At 38.6% G+C, this 27,157-nt stretch overlaps 1 protein-coding gene and 1 long non-coding RNA gene across 3 annotated transcripts; one reads left to right on the top strand and one right to left on the bottom strand.

The window, feature by feature from the left end:
- Positions 1–354: 354 nt before the first annotated feature.
- Positions 355–16,633, bottom strand: LOC131880036 (uncharacterized). Of its 2 annotated transcripts, XR_009373229.1 has the most exons (6): positions 16,454–16,633; positions 11,731–12,081; positions 11,398–11,505; positions 11,011–11,330; positions 9,636–10,772; positions 8,292–8,879 (listed from the first exon to the last, which is right to left on the bottom strand). It is a non-coding gene; the product is annotated as an uncharacterized LOC131880036 (long non-coding RNA). The 2 variants fall into 2 exon arrangements; XR_009373228.1 differs by lacking the exons at positions 8,292–8,879; positions 16,454–16,633 and adding an exon at positions 355–1,168 and having other exon boundaries at positions 11,731–12,289.
- Positions 9,804–26,343, top strand: LOC131880035 (neuropeptide F receptor-like). The gene is made up of 5 exons (XM_059226529.1): positions 9,804–10,020; positions 13,429–13,634; positions 14,083–14,242; positions 14,314–14,603; positions 25,706–26,343. Exons 1-5 carry the CDS (start codon positions 9,804–9,806, stop codon positions 25,907–25,909), a joined length of 1,077 nt encoding a protein of 358 aa, XP_059082512.1. The 3' UTR covers positions 25,910–26,343.
- Positions 26,344–27,157: the final 814 nt, after the last annotated feature.

Genomic DNA, 27,157 nt, shown 5'->3' with positions numbered 1-27,157 from the left:
AGAGCGCGCCAATGTTCCTTCCTTCTTCTCGCCGAGATCGAGAAGAACAGGGACGACGGATGGGGACCGAGGGAAGGTACATTTGTGATGATTACTAGATATCTACGTGCGGAACTGGAAAGTGCTCTTGGTACGGACAGAGGCCCTTTGAGAGGAGTAGTTCAAATTTGTGAACATTTCAACACGTTCATGGAGGACTTTGTTGCTCTAAAGCTGTTTTAAAATCGCTGTGTTGGATCCAAGAGGCATTCCACAAGTCAAAAGTCGTACAACCTTTGAGCTTAGTGGGGTCCCAATTAACTTCAAAGTCGTTTTCAAATCTCGGCCCATTTCTTTGAAGAAGCCAAAATCTATTCTGGGTAAGAGGATTTCAAGATAAATGGTTCTATTTCATGGGCCAGGAGTGAGCTATTTAAATTGATTGAGTCAGGGAGGAATTTTCAGAGAATTGCACAAATTCTTGAACTTTGAATTGCATGGATTGATCTACATTAATTGAGCTTCGATATCCAGAGAAGGATGATAGGTACTGCTCATAAAAAAAAAAGAAGACAGAGAAGCACGTGATTTTTTTCGCAAAGTTGATCATTCTCAGGCACAACATGTTCATATAATGCACTTGTTCAAAAGAAATAGGCAGCAAATGACATTGTTTCTTTCTTGTCAAATAAATACTCACAGGTGTCTTTTTTTGTTTTTGTTTGAAACAACTTAAACAAGTTTTGAAGGCATTAAACCTCGCATTTCGTCGTTAGTGAAGTGTTCGTATGCATTGGTACTTTTTCGTAATGTATAAACCTCAATAATGAGGGACAAAAGAAAAACCATGCTATTCAAACAACATGATATTAAGTAATGATGAAGTATGTAAATGGCGTAGAATTTTGGCAACAAGAAACATTTCAGAACAGTGTAAGAACTTCCTCAAAATGGGTACTCATATTCATGAGTAAAATTGGTGCAACAAATCAAATCCAAAAGACTAAGCAACAAATCAAATCCAAAAGACTAAGTGCTTAGGTTTGAGCGAACCAATCTTTGACGTCATTAGCAACGGCAAAATTCTGATGGTCTAGAAAGTTCGATGGCTGTCGCAATTGGTCCCAATTTGTGGCCAAGGTTTGAGGAAAGTAGATTGATCCTAATTTGTCAAGCAATACACCGAAGCCTGAAATGAATAATAGACAATTATAACGTTTCACACTCATGATAGGTTGGGCAAAGGTTGATGGGACGATCTCTATCTATCACAGTCGAACAATTGGCTTGGTTTTAGAGGAGCTGAATGTTTTTCAATAACACAGCATATGCAGGAAAACGACATCGCAAGGAAAGAATCAAATGTCGTTCTAATAGGCATTTTCAATTCAACACCCCTGAACACGAAATGGGCCCCCAAACATCTCAGAGTGAAAACTATAATATTAACAGTCATGTACAAAAATAAATTCAATAAGACACACCTCTTGCTATACAGAGTCTTTATGAATTCGGTGTCATCAGCTCCAGAAGCTATTGATGCCATCCACCCTTCAAAGGGCTAACACAATTATTTGGCACAATACCTAATCCAATTTGGGATTACACTTCATTCAGTGTGGTCAAGAAATGGTTAAGCTGGCATCTGTTTTCACTTGTTTCGCATTAGACAGACACCATTGATGCCTTTAAGAAGTAATTGATTTTTTTTGTTGGATTTATGTAGCGCTCTTATGAGAGAGGAATAACCCCAACCAAGCCACTTGAGGCACTGTTTTGGAATAATTTTGATAGTTTTGAACACATTTTTGTAGTTCGGTTGCAGGGTGTCCGGCCAATCTACTTTTATTGTGTTACCCAGTTTCATCCAAAGCTGAAAAACAATTCATCAACTCAATGGCTCCCTAAGTTCGGAACGTTATTTTGAGAATCACATAACTAAAAATGTTCAATGACAACTAGTGATGGGACCAAATCAAATTTCAAACTCAAGGTTGCCAGAAAGAGAAAGTACCCGCCTATTCCATTGTGACGCAGAAAGTTAAATTTGAGCAAAAAGCAACCCTGGTTTGACGGAAGAAAAATCAGGGTTAACTTTGGAGGCTAACTAACGGGTTGCGGACATGCCACCAGCAATGTCATGGCCATTGAAAATGTAAACTGGTAGCCCTGTTCGCAAACCCCCCGTAATTATTAATTTCATCCCCATCAGTAATGACAACCCTCATCGCACACACAGTAGAGCCTCAGTGGAACAAAAAAATATCAAAGTGACATCTCTGTACCTAGAACTGTAGGTTTATGCACTGAGTTTAACCATGCCAGTCTTCAGAGGGAGTTAGACTGGAGAAAAAAGGGGGGCAGAGTTTCTGAGGCATTCTTGGGTTCCCTGAACGCCCTGCCTGATTGGCCTCTTGGGATTCAACCTGCCACTTTTTGCAACTGGCACCTTGTCTCTTAGATGGCAGAACAATAGCACCGTACACAAACCGTTACCGCCACCAGATTGTTGTTCATACTGACGAAAGACATCTTTTTGGTCCTCTCTTCTCTTCCCCCCCCCCCAGGCAATCGTTAATTTGTTTGATGCATTGCCTCAAGATATCCGGACACCATCTGAGAAAATATGCCCTGTAATGCCAAGACAAAAATAAGAGCTAACCACAAATGTTGTTTGTGTCGACTATTTCCAGATGTTTTTACCATTTGTACCAATTTACTAAGTTTGGGCGAGCAAGTCTCACACTGCAAATTTGCCTTTGATTTTGGAACCACTTGTTTTACACTTGCAAATGCAATTGGGAGGCGAAAATTTCAAAATAGCTTGAGTGAAAGGTTAACTAGATTGGGTTGAGTTTTTTGAAGAGGATGCCTGTTATATAAATGAGTCGAAACACTTCAAGTTCATTCCTTTCCTTCATTAAAAACAATTGAGGGTGGTCGAGGATGGTGTTATTCAATGAAAGGACGAGCAAATATTTTTCTGGCTCGTCCGATAATTGGTTGGTTTATAACGAATCACCCATCGAAAAAAATAGAGTGAAATGAAAACAGATTTCTTAGCTAATTCTTCTTACCTATTTGCCACGACTCTGGTATTTCTCCAGATTTTTTAAGGACTAGCTCGGTCAGTCAACTCAAATTCGTTGGTAGGCCATTTCATGTAAAGATTAAAAGGTAAAAACTAGACGAACTATAACCTTTCATTTTAATATTACTGGGGATTACTTTCCCTGTAGCGTTTAGAAAACCCCGTGAAAATTCAAACCAAAAAAGAACACATGTACCACACAATACATGCAATGTATTACAGTGTATCGAAGAAAATATTGGGATGTTTTTGATTGGTAACCATTTATTAGCCTTCAGTGGTAATAATGAACATATCATCCTTGCAGATGAATCCGAAATTTGCAGTTTGACCTCTTGTCAGATCAAAAACGCGATAAAATCCCCCAAAACAAAAAAAACACCTGACCATGTCTGGGGGATATGCATCATTGTGTCTTTGTTCAAGGATACCTTTAACAGGAGGATTGGACATGGCCATTGGCGAAGGTAGGCCACTTTGTGATAACAATTTCAGCTCCCAAAAAGTCACCATGGATACTGCCATACATTATGAAAAAGCGATTCAAAAGAAAACAGGTGGTGTTTTTATGGCAAAATGTTGAGTTACCGTACTTTAAATGAAAATATCGAAAGTTTATGTTTTATGTAGTAAAAAGTCTAGAGTTTTAGGAATAATAAATTATGAGCATACTAAAGATGTGCAGTTTGGTCTCAAATGCCAGTACCTTACTGTCCATTTCTATTTATGACTCGGTCAAAGAGTTGTGACAAAAAGAAAAATCGGCCTAGCTCCGCTGATGTCCACTCCCCTAGGCCTGTCGCAAGCCGAGGTATAAGGCATCAAACTTTGTCCGTTATTATTTGTTTGTACACTTTTGAAGGTGTTTTCTTTAGTCGTTGCTTTCCACCTCATCTTAGCTTCTTGCTTCCAATACTTACCCAACTATCAAATGCCACATTTTACCTCATGATGTGGCAGATCAAGCCAAACATTTCATATCCCAATCAATCAATCGTTTGGATTGGTTTTTATTCCACGTGGGTGGCTTCAGCTGACACAAAAGAGCACTTCTCAAGTGGAACAATTGATTTCTAAATATGGATATCACACTTGAGAATGATTCACTTCAATTGGTAGGAACGAAAAAGTAATACGATGTTACAGATCGATTGAGCCCAATTCACTTTGACAAAAGAACAGACACCGTCAATTTGCAGTATATTTGAGTTGAACTCCCTCGTCTAATTCGTGATGGGTGGGATAGTTTGCTAATAAAGATAAACAAGAAATGAATGACTTATTTAGTAGTACTAAAATCCTGCAGGGTCTACTGGGATGTAATTCATAAAATATAAAAATTACTTAACATTGCCTTGTCATTCAATGGTTTTGTCACTCTCTTAGTTAACGTTAAGATAGAGGAAAATGCCATTTGGACCACCTCAATATCAAGGACCGTTCTTTTTGGGGCTCCAGATTGCCCATCATATATTTGTTTTTTCATTCATTCAGGGGGTTCATGACTCCATTTCTCATTCTATCTGGGAGAAGATACACATATTAAACAAGTTCTATGAGGGCAGTTTCGGTCTGAAAAGGATTAAATTAATATTCTTAATTATGTTCCACAAAGCATCCAGATGTTGCTATAGAATAGAGAAATGGTGGCATTTTTGTCCTGACATTTGACAACATCGTGAATGAGAACCTTTTGATTTTTACCAAACAACATCTTTATTTAAAGATGCGTCGTTAATTTTAGGCAAATCTTTCTTTTTTGAGATTTATGTGAAGTTCAAGGTTGATTTGAAAACTGAATTAGTTCAAGTCAAAGCAAGAGGACAATCAATAAAGATACTTCATTCATCAATTAGTCATTCTCCTCAACTGTAAAGTGAACAACATACAAAGTAAGACCAACTTGGAATATTTCGTAGAAGTCATTTGAATTTCCTCCGTTATCGTTGGAAAATCCCTCAACGAAATAACCCTGAATTGCATGGACAGAAAGTTAGCTATCTCCCTTTTTTTCAAGGCTAATTCAACGTTAGAATTTCATCGCTTAAATCAAATTCATCATTCCATTAGCGTGTCACACATTAGAATAATCTATTTGGTCTCTGAAAGGATATACATACTCGTACGTACATGAAAAGCTCTGAGTGACAGGCAGATAATGCAAGAACTCTGTTTCCCTTGGATTGTGACTCTCGCGATGAGAGTGAAGGCCTTGTTAAACATGGACGAATGTAGTTTCCGTGACCCCTTTGAGCATAGAAACTAAGGCCCTTTTTTACCATTGCACGGTGGTTATGGCGCTTGACCATTCAAGTATGATCTAACCAATTGCTGTGTTCTTGCAATGAACCCACAGTTATGGCATCTCTTGTTATTGGTTTCAATTTTCAGCTCAATTGCATCTTTCTGTCAAAAGCTATGAACTCTCAAGCTCCTGGCAGATCAAGGCACAAAATGAATGAGCTAGCACTTTTGTGGTAATTTCTTCTCACGAGGGGGTGGAATCATTCATCGTGTGCCTGTTACAAAACTGAGTTTTCACAAGGAAAAACTTTGACACAAGTCTGCCTGAGAGTGGAATAAAAATAAGCGAAATGGCTCTGGCTCAGATATGAATAAGTTTCCGTCCTTTGTGCAAACCATCCGTCCTAATAGCGAAGACTCCCTAGGGCCTCTTAATTAGGTCTAAATCCTCACAAAACACAATCAATATGTCAATTCGCTCCTTGTGTCAAAATCATGCGGAACTTCAAAACTCATCTCAAGATTCTGACACAAAAGAGGAACTAGGCTTTCAGTGACTCAAGATGTTGGAATGGATTCGAATCGACCAGATCTTCCCAGATTTGAGACGAAACCCACGACTCATCCTCTTCAGAAAGTTCCACATTTGTGAAATATCACCCAAAGGGGAAGAATCACGTGCAAGCGAAGCCTCATTACAACTTGAAACCCGGGGGATAATTTGAACATTTGAAGTGGAAAGCTTTTCTCAAATTCGGAGGCTACCTTATCCATTCTTCGACGTTTACTGTTAGTATATACAGTAGTAAGTCTTTAAATCGTGTGACATTTGTCCCCGTCAAACTTGTTATGAGACGTTTGTTACCAGGAACATTTGTCCTCGGACAGATTTGGAACCTAGGTTTTAGCTCAAGACGACAAATGCTCCAGGGGATCAAATTTTCCATTGATTATTTTTGAGTTAAAGGATTATAGAGCATGATTAGTCGGACTGTTGGCAATAATGCGAGTACAGAATCGTCAAACTCATGCCAGGAAATGCGAGATTAATCTGAGAGCGAAAAAGCATGTTTTGAAATCTGACTTTCAATATATCTTCAAAATTGATTGTCACATTGGATCCAAACTTCACTTCTTGAAGTGAATTAAAGTTCGTGGGTATTGACAGAATTCTATCACTTGGTAAGTAGGATGAAAAATTCCGAGTATATCGCACCTATTTCGTTCCAATAAATCACATAACAAGTGTCCTGGGAAAAACGTTACGCTATCAAATGACGGCCACCTTATTTCTACATTACTACATAATCGTAAACAAGTAACGAACTGCCTTGTATTCTATCTTTTGTTCTTTTGTTCTTTACGTGATGTGACACTAAAGATATTTAGAAAAGATAACCCGGCTATGCGTGGTCCGACAAAATAGAATATGGCGAACAAAAGCACCATGGCAACAGGACAAAGACCTAGCTAGCCTTCTTTGTCCCTCAATCTGTTTTCTGGGAGCTGTAGAGCTAATCTCAGTTAGAGCTCTAATATAAAGAGTGTCGTATGAACGACCAGGGTCTGCTTTACTTAGTATGCCTATGGGCGATAAGATACTTACCTCTGCTTTTAGGCGTTTCAATGCACTTTTATATATAACAAAGTGAACCTTCAAGTCGGGTTTTAAATATCGATATGATTTTTTTTGGTATCATACCTAGTGAACATTTTTCCTTTCCTCTAAAGTTTCAATTATCTGCCGTTAGATCACGAATCCATATATCAATAAAATATTTAGCTTTAACGGAAGATCCAATATTATAGAACCTATTCCTACAGATATTTGGCATTTCAAACTAACAGAACGACCAGATCATTAAAAAAGATGTGTCTTTCCTTTGCTCTATTCTCATTTGTTCTTTTTCGTGCTTTTTCTTGGTCTCTTCCTATCTTCATTTTCGAAATCAAAAGATTCTTTCTGAACCTTCACATTTTTTGTATTGTTCCAACTTTTGTTAGCGTGTACTTTTGCAACCAACGTTGCCTAGTTCCTGTCCAAAACATGTTGTTGATGACCCAAAATTACCGGAAGAATATTAGGGAAATATTAAAATGCAAAGTTTCACAGCAGTTGCTAACAGTTTGTGATCATGATCAAAATATTCCAGAAATTGAATTTATTTTGAAATTTCGGCCCAAATCTCATTTTCCTCAAACTCTTCCAGGTCTGTGAAGGCTCCAATAATGATGAAATTGTGTTGTTTTCAACCCTTTCTAATTGATGGTAGCTACGAAATTCATTGATAGAGTGAGGATCTCGTTTGCCAAAGACCCTCCATAATTCCGAATCAAAACAATCAAAAAGTTCCGCCTGCTCTCTCAGGTATTGGTCTCATGGTAACCAAAGCGTTAGGTCATAGATTGTAAAATAGCATCATGTCTAAAAGTAAAGGAATAAAAGTGTCCTGAAGTCTTCTTCAGGAGAGGCACGTTTATATCCCAAGAGCTTTAGATTCCGCCTCCGTCGGGCTTCGCCTCCAACTCCAAAGTTCTCTGCTCATGTACATTCAATCTAAACACTTGGCTACATTACAAATTTAGCCTAGCGCTTTGGGATCCGACTTTTTTCTCACGTGATCTCAATTTAGACGACACATGGTCCCAAGGGCACCTGGTCCAGAAGAGCAAAGCGTTGTTATTGGCACTCTGTGCGAGCATGCTTGCACCAGAACTCCGATGGGCAAGTCTGCAAAATAATCTGGAGTTGTCACGATAACGCCTTTCGGAAAGCTACAGATAAAAAAGTTGAGCTTGAAAATGTCGGGTGGCTCGAGGTGAAGAAAAGACCATGTCATTTATCCATGTTATGGAACATTTGATTGCCATGATATATGAGCTTTAGAGGACACAAAACAGCACAATAGTTTCAAACAGATATAAATTCAACAATGAATCATCATCAACCCTCCAGGACTACCGAGTAACTCTCTAGGGGTAATAATTACCTGGCCAAGATTGGCCAATCGTTTGGAGTCGAGCCAATACATTACAATGAAGTCCGATTATTTCATATGTTTCTTGTTCACTCCTAAATTTTCCTCATTATAGCAAATCCTATAACCTGGTCCCGTCAGTATTCAAAACAATCTATCTTATATCAAGTTTCCACTAAAGATAAATGAGATCTATAGGTCTGCTTTGGAAAACGATTAAGTGATATCGACGTGTGCTTGTTTTGTTCCCATTCCCACGTGTTTTCTTTGGGCCATGGAAAAGGGTCCAACAACTTTGGGTTTTTGCTCCTATCGAAAATTGCGATTTCGAGCCAATTGGCCAAACACTCGACGGGGACTGAAAAAGAGAGTACGCCTGAGTAGGATTAGCAAATCCCATCAATCATATCAGACAGGCACTTCATGTTACCCCAGAATCCCTTACATTGAGAGGTCTTGACGTGGCAAAGGCCAAGTAAGTAATAATTCCTTGGAGTTTTTGAAAAGAAACATAATTCTACATCACGATGAAGACTTCGGAAGCAAGGGCAAGATGAATGGACCATCCATAGTTACTCAAGGCCGAGCTAGAATTGTTGGATAAACTCGAGCGCGTTCGGAAACCTTTCGGAGTCAATGCAAAATGAATTGCTTGCGAAAGTAAGGTCAAAGGCACAAACATGGAAAGAGTTTTGGCAGACGGATTTGTCTTATGATTTCTCGAAGCTTTATAGGGTTGTCCCTAATTTCGTGTCAATGAAATTCACGCTTAATAGCAAATAAAGTAAGGGCAACAACATATACATTTTGTTGACAAAAGGGGCGTTTGTATGTATCTTGGGGTTTAAAAGTATTATACGCACAAGCTAAAGCCAGAGGCACTTAATCACCTTGATTGGATAAGATACTAGGTCCTTCTACTGCATTGGCTTTCTTACTAGTGCTGGGTTAAGTCTGGACTCAAGCCTAAAAGCATATACTTCAACAAATTGGCCGAACTTTAGTCTTTCAGAAAGGGCTTGAGGATCTTACTCCGTCAAAAGAAATTGCTTTGACAACCGTTCTAGGTCAAATGTCAAGCGTTTCATGACGTTGTGACTTCTTTGAATCAGTGTACATAATTCAGGTAAATTATTTTCTTAAGAGGAAGAAATCCAAAGTTCGAAATGTTAATTTGTACTTTACTAAGAAATTCAACCACTGGTTATGGTCGGTTTTCGAAACCTTGCCGAAAGACATTTCAGCAACCCTGTACAAGCTACAAGCCGCTTTTGTTGGCCAAATCACATGAAACATTGAAGATGTGTATGATACTCAGATATGGGAAATGTTAGTATGCTCACTTTTCTCATGTCACTCAATGTTTAGGATTCGCCTGTGAAGGTCAAGAGATAACCGGATTTCCTTCTCTTTCTCTCCAATCTTCAGGTTGCTCGTGGAAGTTAGTCGACATTGTGCGCCATTTATGAGACCCAGGATTGCTCTCTCAGTGCACAAATAGATCTCAAATCATGAGCGGTGATGCAAATACCGACGATCTTCTGTATATGTATGACTTGAACCGTGCCCTTCATCAGCCTTGGTATGCCATTTCGGCCCTCTCATACGCCATTCTGATCTTGTTGACCTTCTTGGGAAATGCTTTGGTGATCTGGACCGTGGTCAGGAGGAAATACATGTGGACCGCAAGGAACATCTTCATCCTAAATCTGGCTGTTTCTGATATATGTAAGGTTTGATTCATTTCCTTCAACTATCGCAATGTTCTTGTAACTTGTTTAATGATTCCAGACAGTGTCTTATTAGGCTCAATTTTGCACAGCATAAATGCAAAAAAGGATGAAATCTGATTAGAAATGTAAGTCTTTGTTTTCAGATTTGTGGCAATTAATTCAGGCTAAAAAAGCTGAGATATATTGTACATTTGAAAGAATTTGTGAATTGAATTTTGTCAAGCGGCTGGATCAGCTTGCGTGAAAGCCTTGATTCCATTAGAGTGTTTTGAAAAAACTCGACGAGGTTATTGGGTAGGTGCAGTCTGATGCTATGTTGCAATCGTTCCAAAATAATGGGTCTAAAACCTTTTCAAGCTTTTCCGAGAATCTATGAGAAAATATTTCACTGTCAAAAGAAGATGCATCTGCCAATTCACTTTCCTGAACTGAGCTAGCCTTTGGGCTCTTCCCAGTGTTTAATCATTGGTTGTGCACCCACAATGTGGGATCGTGGGTTCAATATAATCTCAGGACATGGTTTTGAAAGTTTCTTTGTTGCAATAGCTTCCCTTAAACCAATTTACTCACGTCGTAATTTTGGTATTGGTTGAATGTAGCCGAAAGCACGGAAATTGCCCTGCCAACCCTCTTAAGATTGATTGGTGGGACTGGAGCCTTGAGATGCACAACCAATGCCTCGATTTGAGCCCCCGGGGTAAATAGGAAGCCTTTTTTCATGGCCGAGCAAGTTGGCCTTGTCGCAGCCTTTGTTAAAAAGAAGAATTGGAAAACCTTCGTTTATGAGTGTTAATCTGCAAATACTAACAAATGATAATCCTTTTGCAATTTGAAAGCACACTGTTCAAGTTGATGTTGTACAAATACACACAAAACTCATTTTTTTTAATAATTGAAAAAAGAGTCATTAGAAATGGTTGGCAAAGAGGAAAGAGGCAAAATTAAACACCAAGCGTTTCGAGTTTTAGAAGGTGTCATCACTTACTTCATATTTTTGTTGTAACAGCTGCAATCAATGTTGAATAATTATATGGAAATCAGTTTGGAAGAAGCGAAGGCGTGAGTAATTTTAACGGTTCTGTCGGTTCACTCAACCAACCAAATGTCAGGACAAAGTGGTTCAATCAAAGCTATTTTCCCAACTTATGCGAACGTTTGAAGCTCTTGTCTCAAATCATCCACGTGAATGAGTCCAAAACACAACGGCAAGTCCGCCATTGTTTGAAAAGAACTTGGAACAGGTGTTGGAAAGAATTGGAGCACATTTTCCAATGAAGGACGATTTTGAAGCTTCCGTTGCACAACCTGTACGTAAAAGTAAGAACAGGTTTAGTACGCAATAAATCAAAGAATACACCAAGGGCTTTCTTACTTAAAAACAGACTACGTGATCCATGGTCAAGTAGTATGTGCGCAGAAGACTGAAGAACCCTCGACCTTCCCTAAGGCCAGAAGACACATGCCTTTGGCCTTTCATCTCCTGAATGATTGACAAAACTGAATCGTCAGATCGAAGTAAAATCATTCATTCATGAAAACATCGATATTGGATCGTCAGGTGCGGCAAATGGAACTAGAAGATCTCATTCTGAACCGTAGAGATTCATGAGATGAACCGAATACGGCATTGCTACATTTCAAAAGAACCAACTCTCAATGCTGTCTGGCGCCCGGTAAAAATCCGATGAAATAAACCAACACTTACTTCTATTTCTCGGCCCTTCTGTGAAACGTTTCAAGATCGAATATTTTGAAAGTCTCTCCATTTTTATCCCAAAGGAAATTTGGGAACAATATAGAGCAAAATTGGAAAGCAAATGGTCCCAAATGGCATGATTAGCGGAACTTCAAATTGTGCGGCCAGCTTTGACCTTGATTAATGGTTTCTGAATAGTGTCGGCAGGGTGGGTACAATTCATGTTTTTTGAAACAGATCCATGAAGTGTGAAAAATGATCATTTCAAAATGATTGGTCGTCGACGGTTGCGATTGGACCAATTCAAATTTGATCAGTTGATGGATTAGTGCACATATTAAAGGTATATCCTTCGATTTTCTGAAAGAAAATTTAATGTTTTTGAAATGTATGGTTGGATATTTAGGAGCTGGCTAGATCTGACAACTCTAACTTGTTTGTGGATCAGATATAATATGATTGTTAAGTAATGTAAGTTAATGTAATGTAAGTATATAATGTCATGCAATGTAACTTAAGCATTGCAAATAAGATTTTTGAGGATTTTTTTTTCTTAAAGAGCATTTTTTATCATCATACTATTCGCCCTCCGATCTATCAATATTATGAGCAAATATGAAATAAGAAAAGGTGTTTTTTAATATACAACCCAACTTGAACTGAAAAAAGTTGATAAATTTTTATCGGCTTTCTCAGCCCCCTTGAACTCTCCGTTTGTTGAACAATTGATATTGCCCTAAAAGAGCGCCAAATTCAACCTAATAAAAGATGGATGGAGTCGGGGGAATTTCGTGTCTCAATTTTAGTGACTATCTCGTGCATCATTAATGTAGTTTGACTTATTTACATTATTCGCTTTCCCATAGAGGAAAACGCCGTGTTACTAAAATCATCGAAATGGAACAGATGAGAACATTTGGGATTCATGCTTGGATTGAGAAGGTCTCGTTTCATTTTGCCAAGCAATCCAAGTAGCGAACTTCCGTTTTGAGAAGGAAGGTGCAATTTAGTTTTTGAGTTCTTTCGACAAAAGGGAAAGCACATCGGGCCATTAATGAACGAAGTTCGCTTTGTCGGCAGAATCAAATGCCTTAATGCTTCTTTACTTGAATCTTGGTTGAGATGGTTGCTAAGCGGATGTAGCCAAACCATCTCATTCAATCTTTCCTGACTTGGACTTGTGGATCTGTTTTTTCGGGTAATCTTCAAAATCGTGAAAGAGTCTAAATATGGGTGTTCTGATTCGTTTCTTCGAATCCTGAAAGAGTTGAAGTTATAAAAAATCAAGCAGCTTTTACACAAAGTTATGGGTCCCCACCAAGAGTACGAAGGCATATTATCGCTCGATATCCAATATTGGCTTATGTCAATGGAGTTGTCCTAAAAAAGTCAAAAGATTGAACCATATGTGCTAAAGGTACAAAATCAAACTTGATAGGTTGGCAAACATAGTGAGTGATGAATGGCAACTCGTTTTGGTGCCCAACTTGAGATGAAAGGTCCCTCGTAAATACAGTAGCAAAACAAACATAGGGCTTACGAAACCTATCGTTCCATTGAATGGATAAACCATTTTTTCATAACAAAACTCGACCAAGAGGAATTATCAGGTCATTTTAAGATTCGGCTCTTTGTGCTCGAACTAAAGTATGGATTTTCTGTATTATCATGCTCTCCTCTGACGATAAAGGTTTCGTTTCATTCCAGTTCTGTGTTTCACCATGACAATCACAGCCGTGGATGTCTTGACCAAATATTGGCCTTTCGGGTCCAATACTCTCTTCCTTTGTCGTGCTGTGAAAGCTTTTCCGTGCTCTGCGGTTTATCTCTCGTCGATTACGATTGTCATCATTGCCTTGGATCGATATCGATTTATTGTTCACTCTAGTGCCGCTCAATTAAGTTTGAACCAGGTGAGAAAGAAAATCCCATCAGGGACAGATTGGGTTAAAAAATGTCCAATTCTCATTTCTATTAAAAAATTTACATGGATCTCAATAACGTCACGCAACCTTCCCAAAATTTGAAGAGGGGGGATTTTATTTCTCCACTTTACCGGTACACATCACTCTTGATTACTTGTGTAAGAAGGGTAGAGTTTCTCGATGAGAAAAATATTTTGGTTTACCGAGCGGAGCTGAATTTATGATGAGAAAGGCGAAGTACACGGATTTGACAAAAATAAGCTCTAGAAGTTTCTGCAAAGGTAAGATTAGGCGTATAACAACGGCCAGGCACGTCAATGGCCCACTATTTTGAGGTTATTTACCGGTTGGGTTGTCCGCTATTTCCTCGTCAAAGGATTCATCTAAACCTTAGTTTTTCGTTATAAAACTCCTCTGTCTTTCTTCGTCTTTCCAGTCTCTCATCATGCTGCCTTTCATTGCACTTATTTCAATGTTGATGGGGCTCCCAGTCTTTGTCCACACACATCTGCATATCCCTGAGATGGCCTTGGAAAACAATGGCGACAACTTCTGGTCTCATTTGGTATTTTGCATCGAAGATTGGACTTACGGAGGTATGAGCTAACATTCGTCTTATGGGCATCAACCTTTACCTAATGCAATTATTATTTGTTCTTGGTCCTAGGCTCGGCGAACACGACGGTGATCCAAAAAGAGAACAAGCGCCACTTTTATTCCATCTTCTCTCTGTTCTTTCAATATATCTTACCTTTCACTATCATCTCAGTGGTCTATTCCCTCCTGTATTGCTACCTGAAGAAGCACAGAATGGTTCGCGATGACAAACAATTGGCAAGGGAACGAGCTCGAAGAACCAATATCATGTTGGCCGCCATCTCCGTTTTGTATTGTCTGTGCTGGCTTCCGCTTAACTTCTTCAACCTACTCTCCGATCTCTATGAGGGTATCTTTGAGGTGGGTGACAATAACACACGGATAAGTTTTCATGAAGTACACATGCCCCTCGGCAAATATTGGTACCACTTTCAAGCACATGTAAACAGGTTGAGTATGCAAACCGAACACCCACTCCTTGTATGTGAGTAAAGATAGATTGCAATTGAGTACTACTTCACTGGCCTGATTAACCTCGAAACGAGGGAATAGGTGAGCACGTGCTCGCTCTGGAAAAAGCAAATGGCGCTTGCAGCATCATTGTCATTGACCCAAATTGCTACCAGTTCTTGGTCAAGGAAGGCGGTCAATGGAAACTGCAAGTTTACGTGTTCTTGCTTTGTACTTTTCGAAAGGAATCTGTCAGATTTCACCATTTCAATGGTATTTGGGGATTGCTTTTCCGGTCAAATTCCAGTCTTGAATGATTGCATTTTTGTGGTCCTTTTTTTGTACTCAATTTGGCGAGATGGCTATCCAGAAGCAGACTGGCCGTTCTCTCGTTTGAATTTCATCATTTTTTGGAATATCTTACTAAGTTTCTGACTACTTTTTGGCCTTTGAAAGCATTTCAACATAGAATTTTAGAATTGTAAGCGAGCTGTTCAGTTAGAATGTGATCACTCACTGATCAGGGTGTGCATGGGTCGAAAAATTTATGGCGGCCTAGTATTTTAAGAGCAAAATGTTGGGTGTCGGGGTTGTAGCCATTCACCCGTTCCCTCAATTTAGATATAAAAGAGACTGCAAAATTGGAATCAGAAGTATCCATTTTATGTCTCTAAATATGAGTCTTTATTTCACTTTTTGAACACAATTCTAGGAGCACAATTTGTCCTTCAAAGTGGAAGTTAAACTTTCTCCCAATTTGGCTCTTCAGAACTGAAACGAAAAGTCCTTGATGGCACTCTACGTACTTGAAAAATGCATCCAACATTGATTGGTACTTTTTTGGTCGGACCAAGGGCAAATTTGCCTTCATCTTTGAAATTCACGGTGGTGGTTTGATACATATGATGCCTCGTTATGAATCTCGTTTCCATTCGAGGTAATCCCAAAAAGGGGCCAGGGGATTTTCTAGGAAATAGTAGTTCAATCCCGAGAGCTTAGGCTATTTCCAGAAAAGTAACTTTGGCAGTAAAACAGTTTGGGACTTTTTATCCCATAATTACCATACTACCCCATGCACAAGGTTTGCTCAACATGCGGTCTAAATACCGAGGTTTCAAAGCTCCTAAGAAAAACTTTCCAATCCAGGCAAGAATAGCAACTTGTTTAATAGTTAGTACTCTCTTAGTACGAAGTATAAAATAAAAATGAGTCTTACTTCGAGAAGGGAAAAGTCATTGTGGTCCATGCTATTGATTGTTAAGAGAGGAAAAGGAGCTTGCTCCATCTTCTGGTCAAATAAGAGGGCTTGAAAAGGCAACAGAGTTTAAGGTGCTGACCATGAAGTTTTTTTGCAGTTTTTCACAGTTTTTCTCTTTCATAATTGGTCTTCAACTTAAATTGATTTCCAAACCAGCAAAAAAAATAGTTCTGGATATCTGCTTTCTGTTTACTAATGCTCGCAACTTGCTTTCTAGTCGATTGTGAACAGAAAACCATTAAAAAAAAAGTATGTCAGCTGCGCTTAATTTCTTATGGGTTGATGAGAGTGAAATCGGTTTTCATGAAACAAATGGACCCAAACATTGTCGCTTTATAAATTATACTCTTTTCAGCCTAACCACTAGCTCTACATTGTCCATATATTATTACTTCATGCAATATCAATTTACATAAAGCGAGGATCGAACTCTTAAATTTGCCAAACCGATTTCAAAATGCTGACAGACACCACACAAAAGATAACTCGTGTTCAAACTAACCTCAAATACCTTGTATTAGATTGTCTTCACAATTGGAACAATATCCCACGCACCCAGAAATGTAGTCATAACACTCAAAAACCACCAAATTTTGAGCGATGGGAAGCATTATGTAAAGTGATCCGTTCAAGGAAATGTGTTATGCAAGCTGTCAAAAAACGATCAAGATGACTTATGATAATCAGATTGTAAAACCATGTGAAAAAACTATTAGGTCTCAAAAAGCTTTTTATCTCAAACAAGATGAAATACACTTGCAACTACGAGGGATATGTCACCTAAACCAGTACTCAGTTCATATATCACATGTTAATTAAGATTTTGAAAAATGATCATTACGCTTTGAAAGATCTTTTTGAATGGCAACACTTTATTTTTGCATAAACAAACAAAACTTCAGCTGAATTCCTGTAAATTTGAAATTTCTTTTGCATATTCAGCCTACCTCTTACAAAACTGCCGCGAAACAAAATGGAAGATCAACATGCAAGTATGATTTTTTTTGCAAAATTGGGCAAAACTTCGACGCAATGCTTCAAATTTTTACACTAGGCCTGAGGAGAAACTGCACTTTCAGTTAATGGGTTTTTACCATGGTATCGTGAATTGCATCAGTTTGGGTCTCAAAATGAGCTGGAATTGGCCGTACAGGGGGTGTTACGACAACTCTCAGAGAATGGCCTCTTATTCGTATTTCAGAGTTGGGTTTAAAAAATGTAATAAAAGTCTTTAAATTGGAGGTGACTCTGTCAAAAAATCATAAATATAAAGTTTACTCTATCTTGTACATATCAAGAGCTATTCCTGGAGTACCGGTATAAGTGAAATAGCCCTCGTACATTCTGAATGCAGTATTCTGGAATGTGCATTTTGAGAAAACGTTCAGGTGCGTGAGGCTTCTACATGGCCAGATATTTGTTGATAAAATACATTTCAATTAGAAGAATTTGCAATCAACCTGAAAGAGCAATTTTCCTTCTTTTTTGACAAGTCGTTCTTTTAGCACGATTTCAGAAATAAACAAACAACATATTGTGGACTTAACTCTTGTATGAGAGGCAATGACAGTTAGGCCTATTTCTGAAGAACTCACCATGGTTCATTTGTAATTGATTGATTAACTTCACTAAAATGCTTGTTAACCACGTTCAGAGGATTTGCATTTAGAATAGTTTTGCCAAATAAGGGCTAATTGGGGATAAAATGGTCCTTTTTGAAACAAAGCCTAACCTCGACGTATTGATCGACCTTTTGTCACCTCTGTCTGTTTCGAGATTAATACAATAAGTAGGAAAGTCTTGCTCGAATCTCTCGATTCTGTTGCTCGAAATCTGCCTTCAGAACTTGATAGAACTTTGTCGAAAAATACCTTACTTTCGCTCGAAAACCAGAAACTTGCCTCAGATTGACAATGAAATGATATTAACAGGTGGATCTGACGCCATCACAGTGCCCGAATGCCATTTGCTGGAGTCTGAATTGTAATACAGAGCTTGAATTTTCAGAGTTTGAGCTAAAGCGGCGGATTTATTTGGAAAATATTCTTTAAATAATGCGGACAGATTTCTGCATTGCCGCATCAAAATTGGTTTACTATTACAGAGATATGTAACATGATAAAAATGCACATTTTCACCACAACCTTTTCAAATGCATGTTTCGGTGGGGATAAAATAGCATTCCTTTTTTGTACATGATATAGAGTGGTCATTGTCAAAAACCTCTCCAAGATTTCTCCTTCTAAATCTGAGTCGGTCGAAATATCAGTAAGTACACGGCTTCTCCAAAAATAGGATGGTATTCGGACATTTAGGCAAGGGCTGGTACCAGCAAACCAACTTGCATGCCAATGCCAGTGTTGCAAAATTGGCGTTTTACTGGTTTGAACTGGTTTTAAGGAAGCTGACATTCCTCATATAGCAACGTGAAAGAAGGGTCAGCTTCTCAAAAATGTGTTTGAAGCCTCAAACTTGCATCACTGCCACTGGTACCAGCAAACAAAGGAACCTGCCAGAGCTTGCCTAAACGTCCCCATTAGTGGGATAAAGCTGGGAAGTGAGATTGCAGATATCTTGTCAAAGAGTGTCAAACGGATTCCTGCAAATTCAACAATTGGTTCAAGCAAGATTTTATTACTTTTTTGTAAATCTCAAAACAGCCAGAGTTTGACTAGTGAATAGCATGAGCACGGTCAATCAATGAAGAATATGATATAGAGGTCGGGACAAAGTATTAAATATTTTTGGTACTAATTGACCACCGTTAAAGGTATAAGAGAACTAACGCTTTTTAAAACTTTATATCGATCTCAAGGCAGGAAAACTTGAATATTGAAATTAAAACAATAGGGTATTTGGGATGCTGAATAAGCGATCTTTAGGGTCCGTATTCTCGTATTAATTAAAGTTTAAGGAGAAGTGTATTTCTACTTTGCTGGAAGGTACTGTAAATATCATTAAAAAACTCGGATATATTGATTATCATGACATCATCACAATTGTCATTTTGTGACTCGTTAGCCATGTTTTTGAGCGGATATAACACCCGAGTTAGACCATATTAGACGTGTAATGGGCTGGAACCCAGCTCGAAACTCGACAACATTTTGACGTCTGGGGGCTAAAACGATGACTTAGGCCTTACCTTGGATCGGTTTTCACCCTCCATCTTGTTTAAAAGGTTACTGCTGATCATTTCCAGTCAATATAGTCCAATTTTCACGTATATTGTTGTGGAATTCCAGGATCGTGTAGCAGTTGGCCCCTTTTTCGCTCTGTAGTTAATAAAACACGTCTGATTCACTTTCAAGGAGTGCTTGGATGTTTCTGGCAACCACTCACATCAAAAATATTTTGGAACTTTTCTCGAATTCTTGTCACTTTTAATTTTCATTCGAACAAGTCAAATTTCACCGTTCGTCCATCTTGTATCACTCGTTTACCTCAATTCAACTTAACTTGAACAACTGAAAAACTTGAACAAAAGGAAAAAAATCCTGGTAGACAGGAATTCCTCCAGCTACAGATTACAGCTGGCCATGTTCCTCCCTATCATTTCGAATGTCTATGGCGAGGAAATTTGCCTGGCTTGGAGAGGGTGACCATGATTTTTTCAATATTGGTCGGGAGGTTGAATTCAATGGGTTCCAAAATTTCCGTTAAACTATTAGGGTACATTTGGCGGCGTCAAATATGTCCAGTGTAACGTCGTCCATGGCTCAGACCAGCCCGAAAATTCTTGGCTCATTACATCCTTAGACCACATGCCTTCATTTCATAACGATGTAGGATTGTCATGGAGTGCCATCATCTATGGCTAGGGACATTTTCAGTGTACTCAGAAAATTAAACCTTATGGTCTCATTCAACACCTCTCTAAATTTGAACATAATCTCCTTGAAACATTTGATTTGGAACAAGTTTGCAACATCGTGCAAATGCACATTTCAAAACTGTTCCCCTAAACTTTAGAGTGAATGCTTCCGTAAAAAGATAGAAGCATTGCAATGTGATGAATGGGTGATTATATCTTACATCACACGCTCAAAGTCATCCAAAATACCTTTGACAAGGTGCTTTAGACCTGTCGTTGGAACCATCTCGGTCATGTAACCCCATATTTTAGTAATTAGATATGACTTGGAGGAAAATGCCTCTAGAAAATGGAACACGCACTCTTGGTCCAAACTTGTTCCCAAACTCACTCACTCTAATTCATTAAAAGTGAAGTGATCTCGAGCCCACTCCCAAGTTGATTGGATCTTGATTGGTCGATAACATACAGATGCTAAGTCTCCACATCTTCAACCAAACCATTTAAATTTGAGGAACATCCGGTTTTTTAACATCCATTGACCGGCCCACGAATTCATTGAGATCAAAATAAAAAAGGCCATGAAGAAACTCATGTATTTGGTCAAATAGGTTTCATCAAAGATACATCTCAAATATAAGGAAAATGAGTAAAATACCCTCGAGAAGGCTCATTACACTTTGGGGAAGAGTACGAAGAAATTGTTGGAAGCTCGCTCGTGGGAACTTTCCATGGAGCCATTGAACAAACAAAAATAGGACCCCGTTTTGAGCGTCAGCTTGTAATTTGCATATCCATTCATTCCAGTTGGTAAGTGACAGGTCGTTATGATATAAATTGTTAATTCAGGATGAAAGGAGAATTGTTCCATTTAGGTTCCCATAAAAAGGGACATAATTGAATGCACTTAGATACTCAATTTAACCCAAGAGGTTATAGATCGGATGTGATCAATGAAGATTGGCAATATTGTGTCTGTGTAGACTGAAAAGTTCCCACCAGACATTCATTCTTTTAGAAAATGTTTTGCGAACCAAGTGTTCATTTAGATATTCTTTCAATTTGATTAGTTTTATTGTCAAAGAAGCCCTGAATGAGGAGTTGGGAGGCATAAAAAGAAGTCAGGATTCTCCAAAGATGGTTGTTTCGCTGCCAATGTCCATTAAGTTTGAGCATAACCAATTCTCATCTAAAAGGCTCAATTTTTAATGCTAGCGGATTTGGCCCTGGAATTGGCCGTCAAACTTTTTCCCATTTTCATTTTCCACTCGGAACTGGAGCGGTCAATACATAACGTGTATTGTATCAAAATGTTGGTCAGACGTGAATGTCTTTCTACTGTAGACGTTAAGGTCGAGCGAATTTAAGCGGAACGAAATGGTCGTAAAGTTATTGGTATTGGTTTAGACTTTCCTAAAATAATGACATGTCTAATATTGCCCCATGGAGTGAGAGAAGCAGTAGACTCTTTTCTGTCCTTGATACTTTATCGATCTTGGAGAGGAGAAAATGACTGGAGAGTGTACTTTAACAAGCCTTGAGGTCTTGCCTTCTTATTCCATATGAAATAGCTGATATAGTCTAGTATGGAGTGGTGAACTCGAAAGAAATGTAAAGACACAAGAAGATACATACAGGTATTGCAAAATTGAGGTTAAATCTTTAAACTTTTTCTACTTCATGAGCTCCTACCCATATACTGTACTGTACTGTCAGATGACGGAGCCCTGGATCCAGATTTTCATCCACACCTGGATGAATATTAGAACTTAAGCTCTATCATAACCACATAAACGTCTTTTCTTGCACGCTTCAAACAACTGATTTGTGCTTGGCCCAAACGATTTCTTCAGTGCCGTCTTTGGTAGGACTGTTTTGGGTGTGTTGAGGAATATTTGGTTTTTACCCACCCAAAGGTTAGCCCAAATGCTAGACCGGAAAAAAGCATTCGGTCAAATCGCCCAAACACCTTTAATCCAATCTGTCAAAAGAGAGCCGTTCCATGGCAAGGGATTATAGCTGTAGTTTCTATTCAGAATTTGGAAGTACTGTCAACGATTCATATTTACACAGAAGAGACCCAGGATTAGCTCGACCGCATGTGCGACATATAAAAAAGAAGTTCGTTCCAGTGGGTCTTTTCAATTATATTGACAAGTGAAAAAGAATGGATTTATTCGACATGAGAACAAATTACTATATTGCGATAGAAGTGGTGCTTTTTCTACGGTTTTAGTGTCCTGAGATCCAATAGTCAGTCAAGCACTGACTTACAAAAGCGGCAGGTCGAATCCAGAGAGGCCAGGAAGGCAGATAGTTCATACTAGTGATGATATCAAGTCAAATTTAAAGTTCAAGGTTGCCAGAAAACGTGGAAAGTAAGAAACACCCGCCTATTCCATGGTAACCAAAAAGTCAAGGTTAAGTACTAAAACGGAACCCTGGTTTCACGGAAGAAAAACCAGGGTTACTTTTTGAGGCTAACTAGCGGGTTTCGGACATTCCACCAATGATGTCTTAGGCCATTGAAAATGTAAATTTTGGTAGTCTTACTCGCAACCTCTCGTGGTTATTAATTTGATCCCCATCAGTAGTTCATACGGGAAAGCAAACCCAAGAATCTCGCGGGACCTTTGCTCTTCTTTTCATCTCCGGGCAAACTCCTCCTGAGACTCTCTGTGTCTAACCACGGACTTATAAAATATGGGATGTAGTAGATCTCTTCAATGAAAGACAGGTCATTTTTACATCATTTACTTATAAAGTGGTTCGTTTCAAAGTTATTTTGTCAGCATTATTTTAGCTGACAAAGAGGAGACCAAAAATTTGAATTTTATTGAGAGTTTACTACTTAACTTTGGACATATCTCCCGAGTTCCTTAAGCATATGTTTGGCCTCAAACTTGTCCAAGTTCATCTATTCAACAAGATCTTGTTGTTGTATCAAGTGCTTACTCGGAATAAAGTGAACGGCTTAGGAGATAAAATTTTTTGCTTCCGTTCGTAATCCACATCTCTAGAAGTCCTTGGTGTAACTTAGCGCATCAGTTCAAGAAATATTATGTTGATTTTTTAAAGGCATGCATGTTGTAGATCTAATGCTTAAACAAGTGGAAACATTTGTTAGCTTAACCATCCCTGACTGACAACGCCAATTTCGTCCGACATTGTGCTAAATTTGGCTTTTAAAACGATCTATTATGCCAAGAAGGAATCAGCCGTTTGTACGGTAGATGGCGATTGTCTCTAAAACTCATGGCGTCAAGTTGAAGCCGTCTATTGTGGTCAAACAAAACCTGATGAAGCTGCCTACCCTCTCAATGCATGAATGCGGTTGGCGTTTCATCAGGATATTTAGGTTATTTTTCAATCCAAGATGTCGAACAAGTTTTAGGGTACCTATACTTGGCTTTAGATTTGCCCTGTCTTGTCAATCTTGCCCTGGAAATTGCCCAGTTGTTCTTGAAGTCGGATGATTGACCTGATATTATAGAATTAAGATTGATAAAATATTATTGATCCAACTTAATATGAGGAGAACTCGAAATTCCCTTCGACCTAAGCAAAATATAATGAGATCACGTTATGTATGGTTATGTATCATTCAACGTTGCGGAAGGAATTTATGTGTTAGGTTTCGTCTCTCCTAATCAGATTAGTCTTGAAATAGCCTTAATGCAGCGTTGCCAGAAGAATAGGCTAGCTCTGCCAGTCTGCCTCTGCCGCTAAACCAAGGACGACATCAACAAATGGAGCAAAATACCCGGCATTTGGGCACATTAGGAGTGAAAATAGTTCAATTTTCGTACATGTTACCGAATACTGTCTATGTCACATGAGTTGGGTTCAAGATGCGCCAAAAACATTGGCAATTTCTAACTCAATCAAATGTGTGTCAGAAGCTATGATGAGCTCTCAATTTTGAGTGTAAAAAGAGCACAGAAGAAAAAACAACCCACATCACAGTGGCAAAACCTTCTCCATTGATCTATTAGTGACTTTGTTGTCCTTTATCTTATTCAGGCATTAAGTGAATTTCGAGATGTACGGCACAGAAAGAATGTTGAAGGAGGAGAAAGCAAACAAAGAACCTGGAAGCAGATGAGCATGCCGTCATCAAAATAGAGTAGGACTTTCTTTGTCTCGTCCTAATTTGCAGTACAACATTTTCCAGCTCACATGACTTTTTCATTTGGAAACTAGGATTTATTGCAATGTTAGCCATCGGTTCAATGCAACTTGGTATTTTACACATGGCAATCTCTTGTTGCAACTACCAACCTCGTTTTAATGAAAGTTCATTCTAAGGATAACAACTGGCCATTCAATTTCACTTGACTTTTCGAATATAAAAAGAGAATGCTGACAAACTAAAACACAACAAAGGAACCTTTTTTCTGAGATAGTTTTTGAAGGAGCAATACATGGTTTTGCTCGAGGTGTAGAGTTTTGAGATAAAACGTTAAGTTTCAACGGCACATCTCACAAACATCCAGGTCAGGTGGCATTCTAATCAAATTGACATTATTGTACGAAGAGTCTCTCCAAGACTCAAATATCACATTATTCTTCAGAAAATCAACTGAAGTGCAATAAATATCCGCATCAGCTAGGTTATGAATCAGACCATCCTTCAATATCTGGAAACAAGTCTTCTTCAACCATTACATTACGAATAGTTGCCTTCCAATATCTATCCTAACGCATGGAACCTCACCCTTAGCAGTCCCTCCCACAGGCCATACAATGACTATGTGATCTGTGCTCCTTCCAAGCTTCCAAGTTAGTCGTTCTTCAATAAAGGGAATGTATTATATACAGGGTGAACGGGATAAAGTGTTACAAACAAAAGCATGTATTGCCGCTTTGAAAATTGATCTAGATATATTTCTTTCCGTTTTGCATTTTGGCTCTTCAATGAACTGTCTTTTAGTTTGAGAAAGATTGGCCAAATTAACCGCTCTTGGCCATGACATTATACTGAACACACTTACTGCCAGCCTAACAACAGGCACGTTCAGTACACTGACATTTAGCAAATCCTGTCCTAAATGGCCTTGCTGGTAAGGACAGGTAACGATTTTTGGCTGGTTGGGTTGATTTTGTCTTCTCATACTGGACAATTGTTTGTTCAATGAAGATAGAATTAAGTTTTGTTAAGTTTATAATTTAAATTTTAGCCCTGAGTGCCCGGCACTTTGAAGAGGAATGACTTGTTCATGTATGGCTTAAATACTTCGAAAGTTGTTATTCAGCAAGAGTCAGTATGGTTTTGATGCGAAAAGAATACTGTGGGCAATTGGCGAACCAATTTTTGTAAATAAATGGTTCAACTATATAATCACCTTGGACAAAGCAAATTATGTAACACATTATAGAATCCACCTTTTATGTAGGTCCCGTTCCTTTGGCCAAAATTAATACTGTCAAATTAAGAAGTCATGATAAAAAAGGCAGCACAAATCATTTTGTAGCGTTTTCGTGACAGTAACCGCCAGTGAAATTGTAGTAACTTTTACAAAAGACAAACATAACGTGTAAGGTAGTCATAGTCTACGCAAAGTTTTTTTCCGTACATAAACATAATCCGGTCCCATCAAATCCAAATATTGAAAGCCATGGAGCATGGTGTTACGTGCTCTAACGAAGGGATTAGCGAATTGTCATTTAGATGTTTTGGGATTTGGAAGTTTCTGGGAACATTGTCCTACAAGTTGAAGTTTCCTTCATTTGCGAAGAGAAAAACGAGACAATTTAAGCCGATTTGGTGGTCGAAGACGGCATTCAGTAACCAGTATTCATTTAGTTTTTAGGGTGGTTACAACTGCACCATTTTGAGATATAATTGTATTGTAGGGAAGTCCTGTTATTGTATTGCTTGTAATTTCGTTCCTCCTGTTCTGCCCACCACTAACAACCCATTTTGTCCTTTTGTTCCAGGGTCATACGGAATTGATGTTGAGTGTCTTCATTGGTTGCCATTTGATCGGCATGTCGAGTGCATGCATCAATCCGTTCCTCTATGGTTATCTGAACGAATCCTTTCGCAAAGAATTCACGGATATTTTTCATGCCCTCACTTGCAACAAAGAGGCTCAGTTAGATAATGAGCGGAATCGACGAATGTCCATGGTCAACGCTTGACCAAAACGAGGTCAACCCGATTATGGTTCCTTGGATGAGTGAAACGTTGGGACAGGATAACGATGTGTGTTCCACGAACCCTTACTACAAGGGAATATCCCCATTACGGGGACAAAAGTGACCGATCCACGTGCAAGAAGTGTTTAACTTTGTTAATGTTCTAAGCCATTTTCATTCGCGAAGAAAAACTGTTGGGATCTATAGGCTCCTAATGTGGGAACATACAATTGCTTTTTCTCTGCATAATCAATATTGCATATATGTTCCCCTTCACGGTCAAAAATTGTCATGAAAGGACGCGATTTGTCAGAACTTGAACCATATAATAATCTGCGCTTGAGACTTTGTTAAGTATTTCTAATTTATTCATATATATGTATGTCATCGTCCATCAGTATCAAAGTATTTAATTTGAATAAAAACGGGTTTACTAATTCCGGTTTCTTCCTTAACATTCTTTCCATTTCATCCTTTCCATCCTTTCCAACACTGCCTCTCATTTTTTCATTCATAAGGAAGGTTTTATTTGTCGGTGTTGTATTTGTTGGTGAAATCTAAAAAGTAAGCTACACTAAAGCATTCTTTAACAGGGCCACCACCAAACTTGTGAAGAATTTTTAGGACTCTCACAGTCACTAAAACTAGTCCTGGTGGCTAACATGTGGGCCTTGGATTGCATTTGGAGACCTACTAACAGCATTGTCTTTCTCGCTTGGTGAACTATTCAATGATTATTTTTTTTCAGTAATAAAAACTTGTTCAGTAGTAAAAAGGGTAAACTTAAGCAATTCTAAACGAATTGTACAGTTTATGGCATTCAAAATGAGACGAGAACACTTGGTCTAGAACGTTTTTTGCCCTTTTGGCACTTTTTTCATATTGCATGGTTCAAACAAGATCTTTGTCGTAAGCATTAGTACTTTGGCATTTACCTAAACAAGATTCCAGTTTTTGAGGCCCAGCACGTGGTTTCAAGGACAACAGTACCTTTTGGCTGATTGATATAGCCTTACCTGTTCTTAGATGAAGTCCTGCGTACTTGATTCATGCTTACTGTCACCCAAAACTGCGCGAGAAAAATGAATATTTCGACCATTGAAGGAATTGAAAAACCTCGAAATAGAAACACGCACGAAAAGCATTGAATGAAAAATGATTCCGGTCGATGTGGTATTGAAGTTCTGAAAAGTTGTTTTTTTTTAAATGATGAGAAATTGATGAGGAAGCCGGTGAAAAGTTCATTATCAT

The sequence above is a fragment of the Tigriopus californicus genome, chromosome 5, assembly GCF_007210705.1.
Source record: "Tigriopus californicus strain San Diego chromosome 5, Tcal_SD_v2.1, whole genome shotgun sequence".
NCBI lineage: Eukaryota > Metazoa > Arthropoda > Copepoda > Harpacticoida > Harpacticidae > Tigriopus > Tigriopus californicus.
Note: the sequence above shows the minus strand (reverse complement) of the source record. Positions and strands in the feature narration are given on the sequence as shown.